At 36.5% G+C, this 26633-nt stretch overlaps 1 protein-coding gene across 7 annotated transcripts in view; it reads left to right on the plus strand.

The window, feature by feature from the left end:
* PLEKHA1 (pleckstrin homology domain containing A1) overlaps positions 1–23491 on the plus strand; it is a 38754-nt gene extending 15263 nt beyond the window's left edge. For 2 of the 7 annotated variants that reach the window (XM_074875465.1, XM_074875464.1), the window contains 11 exons: positions 286–446; positions 3061–3117; positions 4593–4638; positions 6694–6791; positions 9421–9552; positions 11209–11352; positions 12372–12440; positions 15405–15469; positions 16308–16371; positions 17576–17665; positions 20992–23491. In XM_074875465.1, the coding sequence (XP_074731566.1) occupies positions 306–446; positions 3061–3117; positions 4593–4638; positions 6694–6791; positions 9421–9552; positions 11209–11352; positions 12372–12440; positions 15405–15469; positions 16308–16371; positions 17576–17665; positions 20992–21321 (1236 nt within the window). In that variant the 5' untranslated portion in view covers positions 286–305 and the 3' untranslated portion in view covers positions 21322–23491. Of the gene's footprint in view, positions 1–285; positions 447–3060; positions 3118–4592; positions 4639–6693; positions 6792–9420; positions 9553–11208; positions 11353–12371; positions 12441–15404; positions 15470–16307; positions 16372–17575; positions 17666–18767; positions 18873–19966; positions 20123–20991 lie in introns of all 7 variants that reach the window. The other 5 variants (XR_012629736.1, XM_074875468.1, XM_074875466.1 and 2 more) reach the window with 5 other exon arrangements.
* Positions 23492–26633: the final 3142 nt, after the last annotated feature.

Below are 26633 nucleotides of genomic sequence, written 5' to 3' on the forward strand. Positions count from 1 at the left end.
TGATCTTGTAAAAGCTAATCTTAATGCGCATCTACTATTTACCACTTGTACCTTTGCACTTAGGGCATTAGATATCCTAGGTAGATGCTTCAAAGAAGTAAAAAAGACCTATCTAAAAATTCAGAGGTGGTAGTGGGGGAAAACAGCTACGCTTCACTTCATCTTCTGCAGAAACTTCTTTAAGCTACTAGTTGAAACTGCTCAAAATGTCATGGGTAGGCACAGAACAGTCTTAAAATTAGTAATGAGGAACTTTGCTTAACTTCTGTGCTTTTTTTCCTTCAGTGTGATGTTCAGGGTCAGAAATGCCTTATGTGGATCGTCAGAATCGCATTTGTGGTTTCCTAGATATTGAAGAAAATGAGAATAGTGGAAAATTTCTGCGGCGGTACTTCATTCTGGACACACGAGAAGACAGTCTGGTGTGGTACATGGATAACCCACAGGTGAGATGTTCTTGGCAATAGTTATCTTGCTTATATAAATGTAAACTTTTTCAGATTTTTAGCAAATTTACTGAAGAAAAATAGGGTTTAATATTAGTTTATGGACCTGAAAGCTGGTGGGGGGGGAAGTTACATAAGTGAAATAATTGTAAATCAGTGTCTCTTCTTTGCTAATATGTGCAATATTTTAAAGAAAAAACATAATTCATATTTCTGTTAAAAAAAAATTATCAATTGCGGCTAGTAGTAAAACATTAAAAACAGCTTGAATGTCAGTGAATTGCCGATATATGGAATCATAAGTATTGAAGAGAATTTGGGATCAGACAGAAATCTGAATTTGATACCACATGTAAATTAGTTTTGTTTTGAATCATGATGTGCTATATTTATTTTGTTTTCTATCTGATGCCGTGAAGGTGCATCGCAGTTTCCTGCAGGCACTAGGTAGTGCTGTATAATAAAACCAGATGAGCCAAATCACATACTAGTTTCATTATTTAAGGTCTTTTAATTCACCTTTAACCCTATGTGGAAGTATGTAGTTTTCCTTGCATTGCATGGGTCAGTTAGCAGTTTTATGTTATGTTACTTCAACTGAATCAGTCACTGAAAAGCAATTTCTAGTGATGCCCGCAGTTTCAGAACGGAGTGAAGGGTATGTGGGTGTGAAAGCCATTATGATGGAGAGCACCCTTTATACAAAAGCTACTTCTACAGTGTACGTGCATCGATGTGTTTCCTAGCATAGGGGAGAACGGATAATTGCTTAGGATTTGGGTACAGAGACAGTGAAATTGTAGTATCTAGGTCAGCTGACAACTGTCTGCCAGAAGAGTATTTGTGTACCATTCTGCAAGAAAGACCACAGTTAAAATGCAGTATTAGTCTACTGTTCAAAGGAACCAACCAAAAAAAAAAAAGAAATTATGTATAGTTCAATGAATGTGACTTGTGACTGAAACATTCAGAAGTTCTCACTGAGAAGAAAAAAGAAATAATTTCTTGAAATAAGACTTCAAACGTTTGATCTCGACGAGTGATATATGAAGCAGTTCATTTCTTCACTTTCTCCTGTGATATAACCAGGGCGTGTGGGCAAAAACTTGAAATGCCATAGAAATTGCAGTTCGTCAGCAGTTTTAAGACTAAGGATATTTGCAGTGCACACCACTTAAAGTTTTTAGTTCAGGCTTTCTTATCTTTTAATGTTAGAGTTCATACATAAATGAAAGGGTGCCTTCCAGGGGGACAGCTGAAGCTTCTTGATTTTCTTCCACTGCTGCTTTAGTTTTGAAGAAGTACAGAGCTTTTGTAGAGCCACTATGTGGAGACCATTCTTAATCCTTGAAGTGATGAAACTCTTCATATAGGATGAGTCTACAAGTGTGTGCAGAACTTCACTGGGCCCTTTGTTGCTGATAGAAGTGCTCTAGTTGTATCTGTGAAAATCGTTTCATCTGTTCAAAGAAATGTTTTTAAGTCTGCCATTCACCACACAATATAAAGATTATAGAACTGGTGTATGCTGAGATCAAAATCATTCTGATAAAGTAAAACTTAAATGTATTTATTTGGGCAGAACAGGAAGACTTTTTATCAAATTTCAGTGTTACCAGTCTATAGTAAACCTAACCTACTTCTTACCTTTGAAATACAAATGGAGTATAAACCAATTATTTGTCTGTCTTTCTGACTTTGTGGGTAGCATTAGGCTCCTCTTTGCGATGTAGCTGTTATAAGGCACTACGGAATAATGAAGAGCACTATAATGAATAATCATCAGTAAGCAGATGCAGCGCCATTCTTATGGTCTCCAGGGAGGCCTGTAGTGGGAAGAATAATACTGTGACATGAAGGGACGTTTTGAAAGGAAAAATTGTAATGGAAAAAAGTATATATTCTATTTGAAACAGTCTTCCTAATTTTATTTCTTCATCAGAAACAGTTAATAACAAAGTTAACCATTTTTTTGTGATGCTCAGTTCTTTTAACTGTTGTATTTCTACATTGTGAATAGTAATGTAAATGTTAAGACTAGTGTATTAAGCAAGGATGTAAAAACAACAGATGGCTCCTTTACGGATTGTAAATATACTTAGGCTTAACTGCAACTTTAGGGAGTATTATGGCCTTTCCCTGCAATAACTTTTAACATTATATGATAAGACTATGATTTTTCAATCCGTTTTTGAAAATACGTGAGACGGCCTTTGAAGTATCTGACATAATAGATGAATGTCACTTCTTGTCCCTTCCGCCTGCCCTGGTCAGAATACATAAGGCGCCAACATCTGTTAAGGAAAAAGTATTCTTTCCGGATTTCCTGGATGCAGACCTGCAAGAATCCTTTTTCCTCTAGTAAAATACATAAACCTCTGAAACAATTACTATTTGTATTGTTTCTAGCAGTCTTTCTGTTTTTAGTTGATTAACAGATGTGTGTATAATAAACAAGTAGTTTAGATCCTGTTTCAAGCATACATTGTGCATTGTCTATAAAAACACGTAGGATTTTCTTTTTGTTTGTGGAATTATTTGCTTTTTATGTGTAAACACTGACTGTGATATGAGAATAGACTAGTTACACTTTGTGACATATGATTTGTTTCAGAATCTTCCTTCTGGATCTCCACCTGTTGGAGTCATTAAACTTACCTATATTTCAAAGGTAAGATCATAATGTAAGACACTTGTTGCTAAATTTTTGCTGATAACCACCAAGGGCTGCTTCTGAAGGCCTCAACTTTACACAATTTTCAATGCCTCTTATGTACCTCATGGGGAGATTTTTGCTTGTCTGCTACACCTGAATTTTGGTGGTTACAAACACTTCAATAGTATCAGGTTAAAATAAGAACAGACTAATTACCATGCTGTCTAGGTTTGTTTTGTGATTTCACATGGCAGCTCTTTGTGCTGCATAGAATTAATATTTCTGAACTGTATGTTTCAGTTCTCTGTGAGTATTTGAATTCCAGTTAGTCTTGGAGAAAAGACAGGCCATTTATGAACTGGAAGATAAGTCTTGGAGTGTGATAGTTTGCAAGTAATAATGATCTTTAATAGATAGAACAGAAAAATTGCTAGACAATACTTAGTTCATGATGCTCTGTATGCACTCACTCCCAAATACATCTGAAAGAAAACTGTCAATTAAAAAAGTCTCCATGGTTAAATTTGTAGCAGATACTGTATTAACAAATAAGTGGAGAAAAATAATTGACTTTCTGCTCATTTCTCAACCTTCCTTTGCTTTTCTTGTTGTCGTACTGCATCTTCCCACCTTGCTTGTTTGTTTTGGTTTTTTTATTCTTGTGAAAGATATCATTGATGCTGGCTATGAATACAGAAATGTCTGTGGAAACCTGCTTATGTCCATCCCAACTTCCTTCTTCTATGCTTACTTTACCCCAAACCTCACAGTTGTCATTTTAAGAAATTTGAAATCTTGTACCTCACTTTTATTGGGAGCAGGGGTGGTCACCTGTGCCTTTGCACCTGCGTGCACCTTTGAAGGCAGCTCAGATGGGCCTCCTGTGCTGATGCTCCATCTAACTTTCCATAATTCTTCTTGTTACATAGTATTTCTTTTTGTTTCTGGCCAAATAAAAGGTTTTGATGTGAGACTCTGCCTTCTCCCCCATCCTTGACAAAAAGTGCTCTCTAATGTAAAAATGTGAATGCCTCTCAGAACAGGACACCTGCTTCTCTCCTCCCCCAACACTGCAACCTTTTAGAGACTCTTGAAGAACTTGGCTATTATTCTTGTTATGTAAATGAACCAAAATGCAACTGATGTCCTTGACAGTGTGAATGTCTTTAAATTTTTCGTTCAGTTGAGACGTAGAACTTCAGAATGCAAGTAGAAGTGTTATGTTTTCAGATTTCAACATTTGTCTGGTAATGAATCCTTAAATTTAAGGAATAGGAACATATGGCTTAAGCTGTCTTCTTACCTTAGGTTGCACATTTTGAACTGAATTTTATATAGTATTTTTTGTTATATCTGTATATCTTTATACCAAACAAGCGTGCTATACTGCTAATCTTCAAATTTAGCCACTTGAAAGAGAAAAAAAATTGTGATATTTGATGTATATTTTGTATGCACAGTGATAGTTATAATCTTAATTTCCCTACTAGGTTAGCGATGCAACTAAGCTAAGGCCAAAGGCAGAGTTCTGTTTTGGTAAGTTCTTGCATGTGACACGTGCATCAGGTGCATTCTTCAGAAATTTGAAACAAAGATAATGTTCTGCAATTCTGTTACTAGGTAGAGCTGGTAGTGTATTTTTTAAAAATAGCTTGTATTCACTGTTTCTTCTTTAGTATGAGGGAAATGTTAGCTTCTAAATAAGGTGTTTTTGTGGCTTTTCGTATTGCAGCTTAATGAGGAGTAGGTGAGAACTGTTTTTCAGATGTTTGAAATTTTTGAGGCATTAATAAGCTAATAAAAAATGATAGGTGTTTTCGGAAACATGGGATGACTGTCAGCTACGAAGGCAAGTAATTTAATTATTTTAATCTGTATTACTGATAAAAGAGTTGATTTAATTGATCTAAAAATACTGCCAGCCTATGGTCTTACGTTATATCTCAGTCTCTGTTGCTGAACCAAAGAAAAATAATTTGCTTGGGGTACTTTCTAGGTTTATTGATACTTAAAAACACTTAAACTTGAGTAAAGCTTCAGATAATCATAAAAGCCCCTTAATGGACCTTTTTTTAGATTTTTCTTACAATTAATTTGTCCAGAATTTACCGTAATTCCAGATTTTTTTTTGACAAGCAATTAGTGTTCATGAAAGTATGTATAGGGACTGGAATCAGCCTCCTCTCAGTTTATGAACAACCATTCTTTATGGCTGCATTCATGTAAGAATTTTAGCTCAGATGATGGTACCAGCTAGTTAAGGTGTCCATCGCCATATGCAGTGTTGTACTGGCCCAGAGAAGGCAGCTCCACCAGACTTGTGCAGTCTCTGTGTCAGAGCTCATGAAACAGTTGGTAAATCGCCCTGTGTGTGAGGCTTTCAGGGATTCCAGGCTAGTACCGAGCATGTCGGTTCAGTGCCATCTACAGATTCCTCTGCACATGCATGTGTAGAGGTGTTTGTCTCCATCAGTTGGAAAGTTGCTCTTGTCAGCGAGCCAGCTCTAAAAAGCCGTGATGATCCAAGATGCTGGCTGAAAGCTTTTAATATTTATAATCTATTGAAGCATTTTGGATACTTTTTAAAGGAAAAACTTAAGTTTGTCTTTTTATTTAAATATTGGGAGTTACTGTTTCAATCAACGCATTATACAGTTCTGCATTTTGAATTTATATTTGCATCTAATCATGTTTGCTTCCAACCATTAGCTTTGGGGAGAAAGATGATAGAAGAGTGAAAAGTGTCTGTTTCTGGCATGTGTTTGCTGTTAGCAATAACCTGAAGAACTGTTAGGTTGTGGGTAGGGCACTGAAATCTGTTCAGACTTTAGTTGAGATGCTTCAAAGTTCTGGGGAGGTTTTAGTTACTCTTCACCTTAAAACTAATTTCAAGATAAGATCTTAGAATTTGTGAGAAAACTAGCCATTGTTTTTTTACTGTTACACAGAAATATGCTTATCCTTTTTGGATAAAGGTATGCTAGGTGTTGCCAGGTAAATATATAAACTTACTAAAAATATGCTTTCTCTACCAAGTCACTGAAGTAAAATCAAATTTGATGCTCTGGTTATTTTAAAGCTGTTTGGTCCTGGTGTCATATACTTAGTAATCAATACTGATTTTTCCACAAATTAAAAAAAAGTAAAAATAATCAGTGATCATAGTCATATTAATGAGTTTGTTGCAAAGGATAACAGATATTGGTTGGGGGATTAAAAGGAGAAATTGTAGAAGTCCTCAAGTATAAAACTTTCTTGCGTAGGGAAATCGAGAAAAGGGAGATGGAGCTGTAGAAAATTCTGATAAAATTCAATGCTTTTTCTACGTAATAAAAATTACTTAACAAATTCTGGATGATGCCATTTAAGTGGAGAGCTTAAAAGAAGCAAAGAAAAATAGGGGTTTTTTTAGAATAAAGCAAACCTGTCAAGTGCATGTATGTGTCTTAAGATGGCTTTCTAAAAAGGAATGCAGCAGAAAGCTTAAATACATCAACTGGATTTTCCATCTGAAATTAAATCTTGCTATTGTCGTGTTAAGTTTGCTCTTAAATTTCAGTGTTGTTAACTTTTCATAATGGTTTTTAACAGTTATGAATGCAGGGATGAGAAAATACTTTCTACAAGCCAATGATCAGCAGGACCTAGTTGAATGGGTAAATGTTCTGAACAAAGCTACCAAAATCACAGTAAGTGGTTTAGTTGATACTTAGCAATGCTTTCAAATGGTGATTGTCTCAAGGTGCTTAAATGTAACCTTTGCCTTCAGTTTTTATGATAGAGTAGTCTTTATCTCTACAAACAACTCTTGGCTTGGTTTTCCAAGACTTGGAGAAACTGTACAGAACTCCCTCTAAATTTTGAGTTTATTTTACTTTTTGCTTTGGATATTGGACAAAAATGTGATTAACCTTTTCATTGCAGCATATGATGGTTTCCAGTAATTTAAAATTAACCATACACATTTAATATTAATCAAAATATCCAGAAGACACTTGCAAGCAGTGAAAAAGATACACGTACATTTGCCTGGTGTCAAAAGTTTGTATTTCTTAGTGTCACTAAAATAAGGAGCAAACACATTGTGCCATGTTCCAAATGTTCTCTCCTGATTTCAAGTGACCATCCATTCAACGAAACATTAATGTATTCTTCTGTTAACTGTTAAATCACTTTTCTGGTTTGTACTAGGACAGCTTGTTATCACATGATAGAAAACCCCACGTATTAATTCAGTCTTTTCAGGAGGCAGAAGTTACAGTTTTGTTCTCTCTCTCAAGTTTTGGGGAAGTGATGATACAAACTGTCTTGAGAGCATACCCCTTACAAAGAAGGGGTTCTGGGCATGGGTGCACACATTCATCTTTGTTGTCAGTAACTTTCTCATTTTTAAGTTATCTAAGGATGTTTCCATGTTTGCATTGTTTTAATGTAGCCCTTCCTTTGGAAATACAAAAATGTTACTACTAATAATAAAAAAACCAGAAACACAAAGCCTTCTCACTTGGGTTTTTCATAAGGAGGACACTACAACAAGGCTTGAATTGTTTCCAGTTCAAGCAACGGAGTGAATAAAGACTTAATTGCATAAAATTAGAATGTAGTCTGAAAGCAGTTTATCATATGTTTAACTTGCATTCTAAATGGCTGGTGAAATCATTAGTGCATTTTGTCTTTGAAGGAACAAGCCTTTGAACTGTTAATCTGTTCAGAGGTTCTTTATTATGGCCAATTATTTAATCAAATAATTACGAACATTCAATTACTAATTTTCATATAAACATTGCTTGCTGTAGATTGTAATCCTCCAAGAGTGGCTATGTTTTTTAGTACTCTGAGTGCTGATCATTTCGAAATAACGATGAACCTTTGCAGTCCAGCACATTGTGTACTATTTATGAGTACCGTTTGAAAATGAATTCACATGAGAAGGTGGCTGTGGGTTTGGTCTGTAACATTTTAAGTAGGAGTTTGTGACAGCTGAAGCACTTACCCATAAAGCTGTAGCTACAAGCCCCTTCTCATGAAAGGCTGAGGCCCGTGATCTGTGTGCACTAGGAGAATGTCTTACCCTCCAGCGCCAGGCTTGGCTGTGAATGGAGTCACCTTTTACTTGTGCTAGCAAAGCTGGGCCTTGTGCAAAGCTAAGGGGATGGTGGCAGTGAGAGAACGAGCCTGACGCCACAGCTGAACAAGCTGCTGAGTGCCACCTTCACTTGGCCAGGAGGAAGCTGTCCTAGGCTGACACTGGTGCTCTCAGCAGTGTTTGTACTTCTTTGCGGGCTGCTTTTTGTAAAATAGGCAGTCCTGGGCCTAGGAACTAGAATCACAGCAGACTATAAAGTAGCTTTGTTTTTGTCTAGATCATTTCAAGTTCTGAATGTGCCACAGTCTTGCATGGTTATTCACTGTGTAAAAATAATTTGTGTGTCCCTTCTTTCTGAAGGAATTTGGATATCCTATATAAATATCCAGTAAGCTGCTGGCTAGGATATATTGGTGTGAGACTCTTGATATCTTCTTGTTGAAGTCACTTCAAATTTACTATATTAATATTAGGGGTAAAAGTAGATTATCAATTAAAATGTCTGGGGTAGCCAGTCAGTGCATTTCTTAGGTTACAGATGTTTACTTCTTGCACAAACTCAGAAATCTGAGTAAACGTTTTAGATCAAAACACTTATTGTGGAAATTAAATTGCTGTGATATTTTGAGTCCTTTAGTTCCACATTTGAGAGAATTATCTACTAGTTAATGATAGTTAGAAATAGGTAGTTATAGTCATTTGGGACAGAATTTAGCAATATATGTAGCATTAATGGAGGCAGTACGCACAGTCTTCGTGCCAGATATTGGAATGTGAGTGCAAATGTCATACTGGTCAGGCATCCTGTTTGACAAAAGTCTCAGTGCTATAGCCCTGTGTTTATGGCCTTACTGTGCTAGCTCTACAGGCACTGGGGTGTCTCCAGGCTAGAACACTTATTACTAAAACTGAAAGCAAGTGAAAAATAAAGAACTAGTTCTTCTACAAATTAGCAGTGCTTCTTGAAGATCAAGTGTGGCACTTACAGCAAAGCTGGGAATTGATTTTTAGATTTCAAGACACCTGGTGAAATATCTTTATTGGCACCAGTTTTCTTCTGAGAACTAAGGCATAGCCAACAAATTTTCATGTAAGCTATTTCTAGCCTTTTACAATTAGAGAACATTTTTTAAATCCTGCTGAAGACAAATTAAAAACACTTGAATAACGATTAGGACTTTTTTTGGCTCTTCCTGAAACTTTTAATGCTAATTATCATATTCCACTTTCAGGTACCAAAGCAGTCTGATCCTCTGTGTCAAATGGATAACGCAAATCGTCAAGCTGAAAGCCCAGGTGGAAAGAAGCAAGTCTCTTACAGGACAGAAATTGTTGGCGGTGTTCCTATCATTACACCTACCCAGGTAATACCCATAAACTAAGTGAGCCGTTATTTGATAGAGGAGCCTTTGTTGTTTGACAGGTAAGAACGGGTTATGTATCACAATATAGCTGTCAGCTTCTCACCCTGACCAGAGGACGTAAACTTTGATGTGCACCTTTTATTGATACTGGGGGTTTTTGAGGATTTTTTTTTTCCCCCTTTATACAAGATTATAGGGAATTACACAAGGCTATAAAGAATTACCTGAGTATTGATTTTTGGTCACAGATAACAGTTAGTATGCTGAAAACAGCTTTTTGTGTGTGAAATGAATTGTTGGTGTTAACAATGCTGAAGTTATGTCTTTTTAACTGCCAGGAAAAGTGGGGAGAAAAAGGAGGTGATTAAGTCAGCTGGTTGTATATACACTATGTGATTAGAGGTAGTAAGGATGACAGAAGATTAAACTATTGCAGAAGGGCCTTATGAAATAGCATGTGTGGACAAATAAGATAGCAAGTGAAATTCAGTGAAAATAAGTGTGATCTAAGGGACTCTGGGAAAAACAATCTTAATTTTTATGGAAAATACTAGATTGTGAAATAACCATTTCCACTTGAGTGAAAGGTAAGACTTAGTCGCACTATAAAAACATCATCTTAGTGTTCAGTAACAGGGGAGGAAAAGCCCCACAAACATTAGGAGTTACTAGAAAAAGAGTAAGGAGCAAACCAGAAAACATCTTTGCTGCTGTATAAATTCTGTCTTTGACCAGACCTTGATTACTTTGTCTAACTTTGTTCTCATCTTAAAAACTGGAAAGGTTCAGAGAAAGATTTCAAGGATGATTGGTCCATGTGGAATGATCTCCTATATAATGATCACCTATACTCCAATTGACTAGGCTAGTACTCTTCATGTGCAAAAGAAATAACTAAAGGAGGGTGTAAGAGCTCTACAAAATCACGATTGGCAGGAGTGGATGATGTAAACTGTCTCTTCCAGTATGAGAAAGATGGGCTTTTAAACAAGGTTAATGGTGTAACCAGGTGAAACATAGGGAAGGAGTTGTTCTTGCAGTGAGTAATAAAATATAAGGTACTCCTTGCTGAAAGATGTCATGGATGTGAGAAACTCTCCTGAGTTTGAGAGATTGGACAAGCTCATGGAAGAAGAATCTGTACAGTGTTAAAGATACAGACCTGCACCTGTTTCTGGAAGTTCCTTGAGCTGAAAATACAGATTAGATTAACACAGTGCAAATTACATATATACATACCTGAACTGCATTAAAGAAGTTGGTGAATTCTGATGTGTCTTAGTTCTAGAAATAGCTTTTTCTTTGCTGTAGCCACCTCTAGTGTTTTGCCCTTAAAGTCATGTTATGAGTTTGCACTAAATATACGCATATATCTTGGTTTTAGGTCTACATCATTCTTCATTGAGTGTCTGTCGATACTCAATACTTTCTTAGTTTAATTTCTAAATGGAGCTTGCAAGTACTAAACCAGAGCCCTTGGAGAGTCTCATTAGTTGTCTCTAGGAATCAGTTGAAATATTTTATCCTTTCAAACAAATTGGAAATGGGATTTGTGAGCATGGGATGATACAATTATTTCCTATTATAACTAGTACAGTTATTCTTTGACCTTTAGAAAAAACTGAGAGTATTCTGAACTTTCCTGCTTTTTTCTAGAAAGAAGAAATCAGTGAGTGCAGTGAAGGGGGCGATAGGAATTATTTGAAGCGGTCGCAAAGTCACCTTCCTTATTTTACTGCTAAGCATCCCCCAGATAATGCTATTATCAAAGCTGGCTACTGTGTAAAGCAAGGAGCAGTGGTAAGTATTTGAGATCAGTGTGTTTCACTAATCAAGAACAAAGGTCCTAAGGTGGTAGTTGTACTTAACAAGTAGATGATTTAAAAAAAAAGACGACCTAAGTGCTGGTAACTTTAGCACTACTGACAGTATTAAGGATGGCTAAAGATAAAACTTATCCTCCAGTAGCCCGTAATTTATGTCTGTATTACTTCTGTTCATTGTTTTCTTCAATCTTATGTTGTTGGAGATGTTCTGGAGAGGAAAAATTGTGTGCTCAGAGGCTTCCACATTCTGGTTAGTGCATGCAACTAGGAATTCTGTTCCACAGTGATGTACAGATCCTTATTTTGCTCAGTAGAAGCACCTAAACTAAGGTAGAAGTTCAATGCCTCTACACCTTTTAAATCACTAAAACGTTTAGAAAAAGCTAATTTATCAGTTCAGAGGAAGAATTGTACAACTTGTCAGACTGTTTAACACAAGTGGACCTATCCACATGATGCCTTGCTAAAAGAAGGAACAGATAGTTTGGATTAAGCAAGATATTCATCCTTTGTGAGTCCTCAGGACTTGTTTTTATCTTGGATTATGAAGCTTCTTTTTGTAACATTCCATTTTAGTTAAAAATAAGCTGGAAACCTTTAATATACAATCTTTTAACATTTCTTACGGGGTATTTGTGCTGCTGAGTTGCTACAGCTTCAGTGGAGATTGTTGAAACATTCTTATCATAGAAAATAGTACCTTCCAGAATTTTTAATTTTTGCAGTTTAAAAAAAAAAAACTGGGAAGAGTCCTGAAGAATTATTTTGGGGGCACTATGTATATACATAACACACATATACTTATAACTTTTGGATGTTACATATATTTTGTAGAAGAATAATTATAAATAAATAGGAATTATACAGTATCATGTATTACAAATATAAATGAGATTATATAGTTAAATATATGAATATATGAACAATGTATAACATGTGTATTTGTATTTCATATATAAAATATTATTATATTTGCTTATTTTCTTTTAACAGATGAAGAACTGGAAGAGAAGATACTTTCAGTTAGATGAAAACACAATAGGGTATTTCAAGTCTGAACTGGTAAGTTTCCAAACGTGTTATTCTCCACATACATAGTTGCAAGTAAATCTAAAGAAATATGCTTGTATTTGAAAAATGTGCTGTGCTGCTCCTGCAACTCTGAACTCTGTACTGTAATAATTTTCATGATCAGGAAGAACAAAAAATTAATAGGGTGGCTGTTAACTCAGACATCAGTCTTCTCTTTGGGAGTCTGTCTGTAGGGCACTGAAGAACAGTAATGGGATACATTCTACAATCACCCTGATTTTTGTATTAGTATCTTATGTCACTTTGTACTCACATAAAATTGTGTCCTTGAAACAGCTGATCATTATGTGGAGAGACAAAACTTAAATTCTTAAAGTTAGAATTATGAAGTGTTTTATCATACAAATGATGGGATCTTTTCCCACACACTTCTTTCACCAGGGCAGCCAAGACAGGCAGAGAATTCTGCTGCTCAGAAGGAATGCTTACAGAGTTTGTTTTGGTTTCATGATATTTCTTCCCCACTCATCACTCTTCAACCTTTTGAACAATTTTGACCAAATGTTACGTGCCTTCAGGCTTCATTTAAAAATGAAGTGTCTCGTATTGGAGACAGTCTGTTTTTCCCAGAAAGGAGTCCCACACTTACTAAACATGAGAAAATCTGTACCTAAGGAGTGAAGTCTGAATTGTAGAGTATTATAAATTAAGGAAAATTGAGTTTACAGGCCAACTGTAAGATGTAAAATGTCAAGAACCTGAATTTCAGGCTGTTTCTGAAGAGAACTTCTGCTTTACTTTTAATGAGGGAGCATACAACAGTAGCAGGAGTTTGATCTTGCATCATTATCCTTGTTACTGTCAGCATAACACAGTTCTGACTCATTGCCTATAATAAACTCTTTGTTTTTATTAAAAAAAAAATCTGAGTGCAGATTGCTCACAAGCAAATTCTCACTCAGTGGAGAATTGTACTGTGTGAGTATACTAGAAAGGTGGTAGAAATGCATACACTTTTAGTGTTTCATCGTGCTCTTTCCAGTTTAACTGTTTTGAACAAAATAAAATCTTGTAGTGTCCTCTGTTCTTCAGGCTAATATCCCCTTGCTGCAGTTTGAGGAAGGTACTGGACTGACCAGCTGTCAGACAAGAGGGAAGTAGGTCCTGCTTCACAATTTTTACTAAAATTAGGGGGTTTTGCATTTTAAGTCATCCCTCTTCAGGGAATTAAATACTGAGTAAATAGAGAATATAGTGTCCTTTTATTGGACTACAGTGATTAATCAAAGAATTCCATGGTTAGGAAACCTAATCATGATAATCATGTTTCATAATAGTTTTTTAAACAATTAGGATCTGCCTTGTAATGTGTGGGATCTCCTGTTCCTAATGAGAGTAATACAAAGATAGGAAAAAAGTTCAGTAGCAGTTGTTTGTCATGCCTTTGTGGTTAAGAAGGGTAAGGCATGGAGGTTGTGTTTGGCTAGTGTAGCATCAGACTTCTAATTCTGGAAAACTTCTTTCTTTTGGACTTCAGTTCCCAGTAGCTGCAGTCTTCAGTCAAGTATGGCTCTTTCTTGAAATCAGTTTGTCTTGACAGCCAACCTGCTCACCAGTACTTCAAATGACTCCTACTGGATATCTTGAGGTGCTGTTGTTTTGCATCTGTAGAAATAGATCTGTGTTCTGCTCTCAAAAATGTAAAAAAAAAATTGCTTTTTTTTTTTAAAAAAAATGAAAAATGTGCATATTCTGGGGATTTTTTTTCTTGTGATTGTTTGGTGGTGTAATGAATCTCACCCCCCACTCCCTCTTAACTATCCCTCCTCTTTTCAGTTTGAGGAAAAGCCCATGTCAGTCTTGAAATACAGCCATATCAGACTCAGAAAATTATCATTTCTGGGCTGAGGTCTTCCCTGCAACAGGTGTCTGTGTTCCAGGGATGATCTTGCAGTTCACATTTGATGTATTTGAAAACTCTCTTGTAATGGATGAGTGAACCTAGGAAGAGTAGGGAGGGGAGAGGGGGAAAGAGGGGCAAAATAACAGAAAACACTGAGTTTTAAACTCAGTACATTTGATCTGCTATAGACCCAAGTGATCTAATGAAAACTGACATTTGAGGATGGTTATATTTGGGTGACATTTGATGTTTGCTGTAACAACATAAATCTCTTAAGTATATGTAGTAGAAATTGTAGAGAAAGTAATCATTTCAGAGCTGATAGCTTTTGTTTTGTCTATAAGCTGAAGCCAACTGCAGTAGTCCATTGTAACATTGCTTAAAGAAAACACAGCAGAGGTAAAATAAGTTGTTGTTTGTTTTACTGCAACAACCACAGGAAAATAATAGTATGTATGACATCATGTTGTCATGGCAAAAGTGAAAGTATTTCTGTTTGAATGTTCTCATCTTTTTTTCTGTTGTGTGAAACTTTGACAGAATTACTTATTTTATGGTAACAGAGTTTTCATATGCTTTAAGAATACTTGCTCTTTTACAGGTTTTGATATGATTGATTTCTTTGTATTATTTTTAATTTTATTGAGTATAGGGTACAATTAATCTTATTTAAAGCCATGTCATGCGGAACAATTAACAAAGCATCTTGTACTGTAGCATTTCATAGCGAATAAATATAATCATGGTTTTACTGAAATAAGCTGCTTGAGGCCAGATTCAATTTTGTGATCTAGTTAGGGGAAGGGAACAGGGGTGGTTGTCCCCATTATGGTAAGGTGAATGACTGTTTTGGGGTGTTTTGTTTCTTGATTTTTGCCTCCTCTTTGTTGCAAGTGCCATGGTTGGTTTAATACTTAGAAAAGCAGATTTTGGTTGACATCACCTTTTGCATAAGTGACTGCCCTGAAAGTCTCATTTACCATAAGTCTGCTGCTGTCAACTGACCTGACCTCTGGCTTCTTGACTGACTCTATTCTAGTTGTTAGATATACTTTACTGAAATATTTTTTGCCTTTTTTTTTTTTTTTTAGGAAAAGGAACCTCTCAGGGTTATACCACTTAAGGAGGTCCATAAAGTTCAGGAATGCAAACAAAGGTGAGGAGAGCAGCACTGATGTGGTTACATGGCATGTAGCACACTGCCTTGTGATGGCTAGACTGCTCATCACTGGATGGAAACAGTGGAGAATTTTTTAATAACTTCAGTGGATGTATGCATGTGTGATACTCTTTACTTACAGGACAGTGAGTAGTTTTGTGCATAAAACTGGTTTTGAGAGTTCTGCATTAGTGTGCGTTTCAAACTTGTAACATTCAGTAGAATGTGAATGCATTGGACAAGGGTGGAACAAAGGAGTATGATGCAGTCATGAGGGAGAGGTGCATGGGTGCTGTCTGATTTGAGGCAGCGATTTCGGGAGTCTCTATTCTGCTTATATAATCCCTAAACCTTTAGAGGACATTACCTTATGCTGAATGGCTGAATTTAGCTGAGAATACTTTCTCCTGCTCTTTCCCTCCCACCAAATGGCAATATACTAAGGAATTAATTGCCTTTGTAGTTTCTTTTTTTAGCAGGCTAGTGCTTAGGACTAATACTTTGCGAAGACACAACAAAATATAAATGTGAAATTTTATAGAAGGTTGACTAGAACAATAAATATTTTTAAACTTAACATGATATGGTTTAGAATGCTCCAATTGAAAATATGTATAGCACACATGCCACTGATAAACTAAAGAGTCTTAGGACTAAAACGAGTAAGAGATGCTGGTTTTCTTTTTCTACTTAGTATTTACCAAAAAAACAACAGTAGCATGATAAAGAAATGCAAAAGGTCTTCAGATGTTCTGATTCCTCTGCACATCCTAGAGTCTTTTTAAAATAAGGTTATACTTGCGGTTGAAGTATTTTTGTGTGTTTTCATTTACAGTGATATAATGATGAGAGACAATCTCTTTGAAATTGTAACAACTTCTCGAACATTTTATGTACAGGTAATTTATTTTTTAAACTTTGGGCAAAACCAGGGGACTGCCATAGTCAAAGCAAAGAAGCACTGCTGTTGTGCTTTTGAAGTTGTATTTAACTATGCCATGATTTACGGAGGGAATGTGATCTTCGTTACGTTTCAGAAAGGTGAATGTAAGAAATACTCCATGTAACAGCAACTGTTACGTTGGTAGTGTATGAAAGCAACAAACAGTAAATCCTAACGTGATTTTGTTGGCATTTGGATCTTCAAATTCTGTAGGATTGACTCAATATTTTAAATCTTACATTTTGAAGTACTGAATTTTTATGTATAGTAATTGAGTTTTCATATTGAAGTTAGTTGCCACATTAAAATGTCTGCTAAAGCACAGCAACATTTAGGTTTCAGTACCTATTTGGTAATATGTATCCATATGCACTTTATTCACCGTATCTATGTTACCTGTTAAATGTTTGGATATAATGCAAGTCACAAAGACTTGCTCTTCCTAGCTCTGTGGGAATGTGATGCTTATAGTACTGGAAATAATTTTCGAGTTTCTCTGGTAGGATCAGGAAGGCCAGTATAGTCTCATACAGGCAGTGGTGCCAGATGCTGAGTTATGAACATAGTTAAGTGACATGTTGCAGATGTTTCTTGCTGGGTGGATGTGTTAGGAGATAGCTTTAGTTTTTTATCTGTTTTTATCCCCGATATGTGCACCCTTGGTATTACTGTTAATCTGTTGCATTTTTGTTGGATTGTTGTTCTAAGTACATGTATAGCTGACCCCCGACAGAGACTGATTTTTATTTTGCTGTAACTCTTCAGTAAATACCTCATAGAAGTAAAGTGCAACAGTGACTGAAAAGTACAGAAGTTATGTCATTGGCCAAAGTCTGCTAAGAGGAGTCAGCTGATCTCCTGTAAGAAATTCTGTGGGTGCTTTAATTTTTTTCTTTGCTGAAAAGTAAAAATTTGAGTCTAGAGTGTGCAAATAGTGTTAAAAAATACTTATTTCTTGCTTATTTTTTTATATAACTATATACATATAATAGTAAATTCAGGGTAAGATTTTAAGAAATGCCTGGGTTAAGAAATTAAGTCCCTATAGCTTTAAATAACAGGCTACTAAAGGAGGGTAAGGCTGTCACTTTAATGCAGATGGTCAGGACGCCGGGAGTGTTGAGAGTTGGTTATGTTAAATATAATACATATTGTTCCAGGCGGACAGTCCAGAAGACATGCACAGTTGGATAAAGGCAATTTCTGGGGCCATTGTAGCACAGCGGGGACCTGGAAGATCAGCAGCTTCCGTATGTTATTCTGAACCTCAGAGAAAATGTGATTAGTTGATGTTCACTTGTGCACATGAAGTTCTAGTTGTTTCTTCCTTTTGCCTGTCCTCTATACTGTCCTGTAGTAACGTGGCATCTTTGCATGAACTTTCATACAGAATGGCATAAAATACTTTGCGTTTTTAATTGAGCACTTATCTTAGTTTTACGTGTATGTAATTTTATGTGCGCTCTCTTGTCTTGAACCCATAGATAATGCAAATGCTAACCTAGAAAAGTTCTGAGTTCAGTATGATCTTTGTGACTATGCTGCTACTAGTTTGTAAGTAAAATTGAAACTTTCTAATTCCTGCGAGGTGTTGCTGTGAATTGCTGAATTTTGCAATCAAATGGCAATATTCTAATTTGTTTTTAACGGCTCTACTAAATTGTTGTTTTCTATTGTTGATGGTTTATCATATATGCAGATACAGGTTCAAATTTAAAGTAACTTCTCTGAGAGATCTCTGCTCGCATGAATTAGTTTTTGCTGTTGGGAACGTAGCGTGAACACCATCTAGCATTGCTGAACTGAGGCACTGGGACAGATGTTAGTATTTGTGAAGCCCTGTGGATGCCAGCATATTTGCATTTAAACTGTATTTAGATGTTCAGTACAAAATACATTAACTTGTGAACAGTGAAGGTTACTGTAGTGTCACAGTGTCTCCCAGTATGTCCAGATTTAACAAATGGAATACTTTACAGTTCAGATGTTGCAAGCTATGGTTTTCACTTTCTGGCTATGGGATGTTTTGTAATAAGCTGAATATATCATTACCCCCACAATCCGAGATCTAATAATTTAAATCTGGCTTTTGACTACACATTTGCATTGGTATTGCGTTTCTGTTAACTCAGTCTAAGCACTCAGTTATTTTATGCAGCTGGGAGCTGCTTCATGCTTTTAAATAAAACTTCCTGTCCTAAATTCTGTTTCTTTTTGGGGGAATGAAAATATGCAGATAACTTCTCTTTGTGTATGCTTTTTTTTTTTGTGGGGCTAACTGAGCAATCTAGCTATTACTGTCTGCATCACTTCTTTCTTTTTCCCTCTCTTCTCCTCTTTTCCCAAGTATAGGTTACTCTAATCTTAGCTTTGCACTGTGTTCCAGATGCGGCAGGCCAGAAGGCTGTCGAATCCTTGTATACAGAGGTATACATCAAGAACTGGTGAATGCAGCACGTATGTGGGCTCTCATGTAAACTTGCCTTCTTAACAGAGGGCTGGGACTAGAGACTAATTTGCACTATAAAAAACTAAAAATAATGCTACCTGTTGTCATTATCATTACTGAAGACTAACTCATAAATTATATCATTCGCTTACAGGTTCGCACTGTTTTTTCTTTTAAAGTAATTGGAAATTAAAAAGGGCAGAAACGTATTTATACTTCAAAGCATACTATATATTTAAACATAAGTTATGTGGTGTCATTTTAATAGGAAAGTATTAAAACTAATTTGCATGAGAGTTCATATTTCCATTTTACTTTACATTTATTTGAAACTGCGCAAAAGCAAAATTAAATTTAAGCTACCCACAAACTAATACAGATGCGTGCACGCAAAGAATGCACGTCATAACTCTGGTAATTGGAAGGATAATATTGTAGCCTGATTTGCATGGCTTATAAGTCTCTGCATGAAATTATTAGTTCAAACATAGAAGCATTATAATGTATAATCGGTACACTGTTCAAAGCAGTACACCTTAGGAGTAACACAGCAGCATAGTCTCTTAACTGTGAAATTACAGTCAGTGTGGGTAGTAAAATCTGAGTATTCTTCAGTTCAATTTAGCAAGTTTATTATAGAGATCTTGTCCTAATATCCCTTACTTTTGTCCTATTTGTTGAACTAAAATTATTAATGACACAAAGAATAGTAGGTAAATTACTGATCATATGTTCTTCTAAACCAAAGGTGTTAAAGTGGAGTATCAAGTCAGGTATGAAATAAGGCAATGTAAGTAATGTGATATACTTCACTGAAATTGAACACAACTGAAGTCCAAAAAAAAAATTGCACAGCTCCTACCAAATAATATTATTTAATTTATAAAAAAAAATACGGTAGTACTTGGCAGAATCCATTATGTTTAAATTTATGAATTCATGTCATAGCATTCTAAAATAAACTTGGAAAACTGCTGTGAAAAAATAAGTATTTCATTTAGGATGTATATTTGCATCTTGGACACACATCTGTGATGGGTTTTTTTTGCTAACAAATGTGCTTGAGAAGTGACTTGGTTTGTGTACACCCATGGGCTCGCAGATTTCTCTAGTTCACGTACTAACACTGGTGATGGCAGAAGTGGCAGCAGCTGCAGCTCCTAAAGCCTGCAGAGGGAAGTACACACTGCATCATCGCGCGGCGTTCTGATCGATCTGATACCTAACGCTGTATCCAGCACTATTTTAGATACCCCAGGTATTTGAGACATCTGTACAGAACTGATAGATACGATGCAGAACCTGAGGAATTTTTGTTCTGGAGATAGAGCTGTAGATCAGGCAGGATATCCTAGGATATCTAAAACATCACTCTGCCTACGCTTTAGACATCTAAATCATTCCTAGGTAGTCTGGGAACGTGTTTCTGTCAGTAAGTAAATGGTGGAAGCTTATTTTCACAGTATCAATCTAGTAGAGTTGTGTAAAGGTCAACAGAATGGCAGTTAACAATAATAAACACAAAAAAATAACTTGACAGAAAGAATAGCTTGAAGATCAGTTTTCTTTCTAGGTCCATTAACTTTGGACATTGTCACACAGTCGTGATAGCGTAAAATAGTTACTGTTTTTGTTTGGTCCCTGGAACAAATTGGGGAGATAAGTACCTCAAGAAGAGGGAACTGTAAAATGTTCATTACTTCAGGATTTAGGATATGAGTGCCTGATGTATACGAATATGTTTGAATAAATTTTTCTCTTGGAAGGATGGCCCTTTCAGCAGCCTTTAAAGTGTGTATCTTCAAAAGGTTACTTAACACCTTAGTAAAATGAGAAGCTTCTTTTTGCTGGACTGTATTATAAAGTCTAAAGAGCTGCTGAGCTTGATTTGAGAAATTTAATTTCCTCAAATGAAGAAACTGATGTTGCTGTCACATACTGCTGTAAGCTCACATTTAATAACACGCTGCCTTGAGGAAAGCACCTGCCTCCTGCTGCTGTGGCTGATGCTTCGCTTTGTGTTTTTTCTGCCTTGATTTTTTTTTTTTTCCTGAGAGTGAAATCTGAAACTGCGTATTTTCAACATGACGACAGTGAATTCATCTGACAGGTGCTCTTCTTTTCCAGGAGCATACCGAGTCTTCTTCCGAACCCAACCATGCTCTCCGTTCTGCCATCCCAGCCCCAGCCACCTCACATTCCACCACCGCTCACGGCAGCCCTCTGGTCCCAAACCCTCACGCCAAATACCCTGCCTTGGAGAAGCGAGGATTTCACGAATCTTTTACCAAGGCCAAGCCAGGGAGCTACAAGATCCAGGTTGTCGCTCCAAGAGAATCAGCTTCCAAAGTGACTGAACGGGGCCTCTCAGAACCCCAAAGTAAAAATGGCACTCAGGAACAGGATCCTGGCCTCGTGGATCTGGATGATGCAAGCCTTCCAGTTAGTGATGTGTAGCCACGGAAGTGTTTGGAGAATGATCCATTTGTTCGGTCCTCTAATTTCCTTGCTCGGACTTTTAACCAAAGAAAATTATAGGAAATGAGAACAAAAAAACCGGAACACTGATTTTTATATATATGTATGTGTGTGTTTCTGTGCACACATGTGTATATATAATGTGTTTGTATATTGCCTTTCAGCTGAGGGTCTGAAATGGACCTTAGGCATTTTCTCAAAGCCTGATAGTAAATTACTTACTAGGAAGGGGCCAAACTGCACAATTTAGAAGAAAAAAACCAAAAGACAAAAACAAAAAAGTACTACTGCAAGTAAGCAAGGTACCAGCAACTTTTCATTCCTAATCTGGCGAATTTACTAAATTTACAACTAATGCTATATTGCGGAGAACTTATTGCCAACAAATGTGACTACTTAATTTCCTTTTGAACTACAGTAATATTTTAGGCATAGATGAGAATTGTTTCCCTCCATGACTTTCAGATACCAGGAAATGCACAAAATGTTTCTTCTGTTCTTTAGGATCAACAGTGTCAACTGATTTGTTATCGGAACAAGAATTCTGAACTCTCTTGGAATTCTAATCATGGTGCTGTAAAATTTCCACTAAAATAATATTTTGAATAGTCAGCCTATTTTTGATGCACTCCTAAAGGTGGGTTATAATTTTTTGCACATTTGGGTTTTAATGGACTGCATGTAATGGTGTTTTGGAGGGGGGAGAAGAGAAATTGGACTTTTGAATTTGGACACTTTAGATCTTTTGAACCAACTAGGGTTTCTATTGTGTTACATTAGGCTTTGCAGCAATTATTTTTCTTAAATGTCTAAATGTATCATTTGGTTACTGTTTTGAGAATGGTTTCCTTATCAGTGCTTCGTGAACAGTTCTTGTTTCTACATGATCAGTGGAAGAGCTCGTCTAGTTTTGTCATTGTTGGTACTGAACTGTTCATAGTCATGCAGTTGTGGCCTATAACTTTTGGTGCACTAATAATCTTAAGTGCCTGTGTTTTATCTCACACGGTTGAAACACTTCTGGATTAGTTATGTACACAAACCATTCTTAATGGTTTTGAACGTTGGCTTGGAGTTGTTCTGAATAGCATAGTTTGAAACAGCTATTTAAAATAGAAAACTTATGCTAGGGATACCAGTGTTCTGGTATTGCACCTACTAGCTGTGCAATATATGTTTTTAAAAAATGAATACTTGTTTGTGTACACTGTGTTATGGGACTTCAGTGATGCAAATGAAAAGAACCTTTACATTTCAAGTATTGGATTAGATTGAGTGTGTACTCGTCACTGTTTTTGAAAAACGTTTGTTTTAATCAAAACCCCCACAAATATCTCACGCTGCTGCTTATTGTGATTCAGATTGTCCAGTTTTGTGAGACATTTTTTTTTTGTCTACTGGAACCTAAGATACATATCATACAAGTCCATCTTCTCTCCAACTTCCAAAATGACTTTCTGCTTGAGAGATATGGATGGCTTTACCACAACAGTTTGTTGATCCAAGGATAGAATAATTGGTGTCATACTAAGAATGAAATATCTAATTTCAAAACCTTAAATTATATCAGCACCTTCATTTTTTTTCTTATCCATAAGCTAACTAACCACTGTCTTAAGGCAGTGGTGTTTGTAAATTACTAGTTTTGTTTGACTCTTTAGATATATGTGAAAACTACCACAGAATTGGAAGTTACTGTAAATGTCTGTACTAGTATTGTAGGTTTTAACTTCTATAAAACAATAGCTCTTTAAAAGCTTATTTTTTCATAAGTACATTCTGTGTGGAAGACACTTTGCATTGAAATATTTTTACTGTAGTCTAACATCCAAAATCACTTGCTCTGGTACAGCTTTCACACTGCATGTTCATTTTATTATATTTTGGTATTGGCAATTTTACACATTGGGTGGAGGTAAAGCAGCTCCATTATGGGACTTATAAAAAGAGGGGAGGAAAAAAAAAAAGAGAAAAAAGAGAACTACTGTTGTAGTTCAGTAGCATAGGGAAATATTTGTGGTTGGTAATTGTCAGGGTCTCCTATTTATCAGTACTTTTATAAATCTATGAAAATTGTTAAATTATTTTAGAAACAGTGCTGTAAATATGTCACATTTAAATTGTCAATAAATCAGTTTGGGTAACTTAACATCTGACTGAGTTTCCTTGCACCATGTGAAATATTTTATCAGAACAATATATTCCTTTTTAGCATACAAGAGGTCAGGTTATCTTTTATCCAGCTATAATGTCTTTAATTCTTCAAGGCTGATCAGGTGGTGTAGCCTAAGAAAGAAACTGAACAACGGAATGAGCTGTTTTTCTTTTACTGCTCTCAGTTTATTCAGTGGAATTTTTACATGTTATCCAAGGGAAATTGATCGGGTTTCTTCTGCATCAGTGGGAGGGAAGAGATGATGCGTAGTAATGTCAACCATTTGGAAACACTAAGAAACTGTCTGAAGGGGGCGGGGTGGGGGGAACCATCCCAGGAGAGCAAAATGTACCATGCATTTTTCTGGCTTTATGCTGTTGCGTAAGAAAGGTCCTCTCAAAAATACTCTCCTGAAATAACGGCACCTGTGTGACCTCGGGAAGCACCTCACTGTCCGGCAGACAGTATGATAGCATCACACTTGAGTGACTGCCTTTCTCAAGTCCATTTTTCCCTTTTGTAAAGCAGCACACCTAGTCACGCTGTCTCAACAGTACGCAAGCTTCAGCTGAATTGAATATTTTATAGAGGCTGCACACAGTTACCCAAATTCCAGTTTGACCGTGACATCTTCTGACTGAATTATTCCAGGTAAGTCCACATCTGCAGTTACACTGCTGTCAGAATGTGCATACAATTGCCCTCAACATTTTACTCTGTAACATGCGACTTCTGGAGGAGTTACTTCCACTGTAACCGGCTGCACCACAGGCCAGAGTTGGTATGAAATGTGTATATAATTGTACCTTTGGTAGCCCACCTCCGTTTAAATGAGACATTTTCAGCTTTCTCATACATCACTAAGTTCCGAAAGCAGCTTGATTGCAGCAGTGTGGAGCTGATGTTTCAGTGGGGCCCTTGGTTACAGAGTTAGATACTAATCCATGTACAGCAGTACCATTTATTCTTCCTAGTAATAAATGTCAGAATAAAGTGCAATTACTGGCTGCATCTCAACTCATTTAAAGGAACTGAAAAATACCACTTCTAGCTCATCTCTCATCACATGCATCTCCATTGGTTTGCTTTCAACTTTTTTATCCTCTAATTATTTTCATAAAAATCCTAGTTACGTTTCATAGCCCATTGAGACCTGAACTGTGGTCCCTGAGATGATGTCTGTCTCTTACTACGTGCTGTCTTGCCTGTTTTCACTTGCTGTGTACTTGCTGCTGCCGCTTGACTTAGGAGGGAGTTGAATTATTCTTTATGGCAATAGATTTAAACCCACTGTGTTACAATACGAAATTTACAGAAGTTGTAACTGCTAAATCTGCAATCCATGTGCCTGAAGGTCACTGCCAAAGGGTAATGGTCCAGAATATGGTTTAGTAAACTGGCATGTGCCTTAACCTCATGGACTAACAGGATGTCAGCACCACCTAGAGGTCATGCTCTAGCTTTAAAAATTATACAAGTCAGGCATTGTACTTTTAAAGTATATTTCTGAATCTTAAAAATCCATCTTGACACTCCAGTTGTTAAATCACTGGACTACTCAAAGTTGTTGGGTTTTTTTAAGCTCTTGCTCCTTGTAAGCTTTGAAAAGCAATGGCAGCAAATTGAGAACAAAACAAAACATCCCTTTCTCCCTGCTGTTTTTGTTTACAATACCAGTTTACTGCTGGAGAAGCTATGATGTTATAGAGGAAAAGGGAATAATCTGTTAACTTGTCCAGTGAATAATGAAAGCGTGAGGCTTGAAAGACATGTGTATGTCCAGCAGTGTAAGGCAGTAACTTTCTGTACTAAAAGGTCTTGAGCTGAGCTAGTTGACTTTCAATTACTGCAGTTTAAAATTTCTGAATTGTGCCCAGGAAACTGGTTATCTGGAGTGATGCAGCTGGTCAGAAGGACCTTTAAGATGTCTAGTCCGAGTACAGTCTCTTTAACTACTGGACTGGAAAGGAAGCGTCTCTGCTGCTTTTGGTAGGCAAAGCAATGCCACACAGACAGGAGTTTGGAGGTAGACCAGAGGAATCGGGGCTATGGACTGAAGGAGGGGACCTAACCTGTTTGAAACTTTATTCTTCACTAACTGAGCTGCCATTTTAATAATTGTACTTTTTGACTTTGGGGTTTTGCAATTGCATATATAGGCTCAGAAATCAAAATTCCATTCAGAAATTAGTTAAAAGTACACATGGCATCACAGAGTATTTCCTGTCATAAAAATGACTGTGTTGGTAGAAAATGTTGACATTCAAAGGCTAATTTTTTTAGGGTTTATAGGAAGTCTATATTATAATGGATGTAAGAATCGGTGAGCACACCAAAAAGGTGCACTCCGAAGGTGTGGGGCAGAAATATTACTGTTCTTCTAAAGATTCAGTATTAACTTGAGGTGGAATAGAGGGAGAAATGAAAGAAGGAAATTTAGACAGGGCATTTTTAGTTTAAAAGTTAAATAAAAAAACTGAAGACCTCTGTTACATATAGTTTTACCTTTTATCAGTTTTATTTAATGTCTTAATATTCATCTATATTTTGGACCATAATCTATATAACTATTGATGCTCCAAGCTAGTAAGCTGCTAAAGTACTTCTGAGATCTTCCATGGAAGTAATGAAGGAAACTCTTTGGAAAATTAAAGTGTGGGGCCTATTCTGAATCATGTCCCAAATGTCTGCCTTGTTTTTTCACTTTAGATTTTCTGTGCAGCCTCTCTGAGAAAGAACCTGGTACTCATTTGTAAAGGCACTATGTAATGGTGTAGTAGTAGTAGTAGTAGAGTATTGCTCTTCAAAGTGGCACCTTTGACACTGTAATTAGAGATTTACATTTAAAACGACTGTCCTTTTGCATATCAATATGAACAGTGAGCACATCTTTTAAGAATTTAAACCACTCTGTTGCACTACATTCCTATTGCCCCATTCTCCTAATGATAACTGAGCCTGTCAGGACACCAAGGGCAAAGGCTGCTCTCAAGAGGTGGGTGTCAACTGCATGTTTTTATAGCAGCGTTTTTGTTTTCTGTAAATTAATCTTAAGCAATTTATGAAGCTTCAACGCTCGTTTTACAGTCTCTGCCTGTAGTGTAGTACTTGTACTCCTAGTTGTAGGATTGCCCTC

This window comes from Strix uralensis, chromosome 7 (genome assembly GCF_047716275.1).
Source record: "Strix uralensis isolate ZFMK-TIS-50842 chromosome 7, bStrUra1, whole genome shotgun sequence".
In the NCBI taxonomy this organism is placed as follows: Eukaryota; Metazoa; Chordata; class Aves; order Strigiformes; family Strigidae; genus Strix; species Strix uralensis.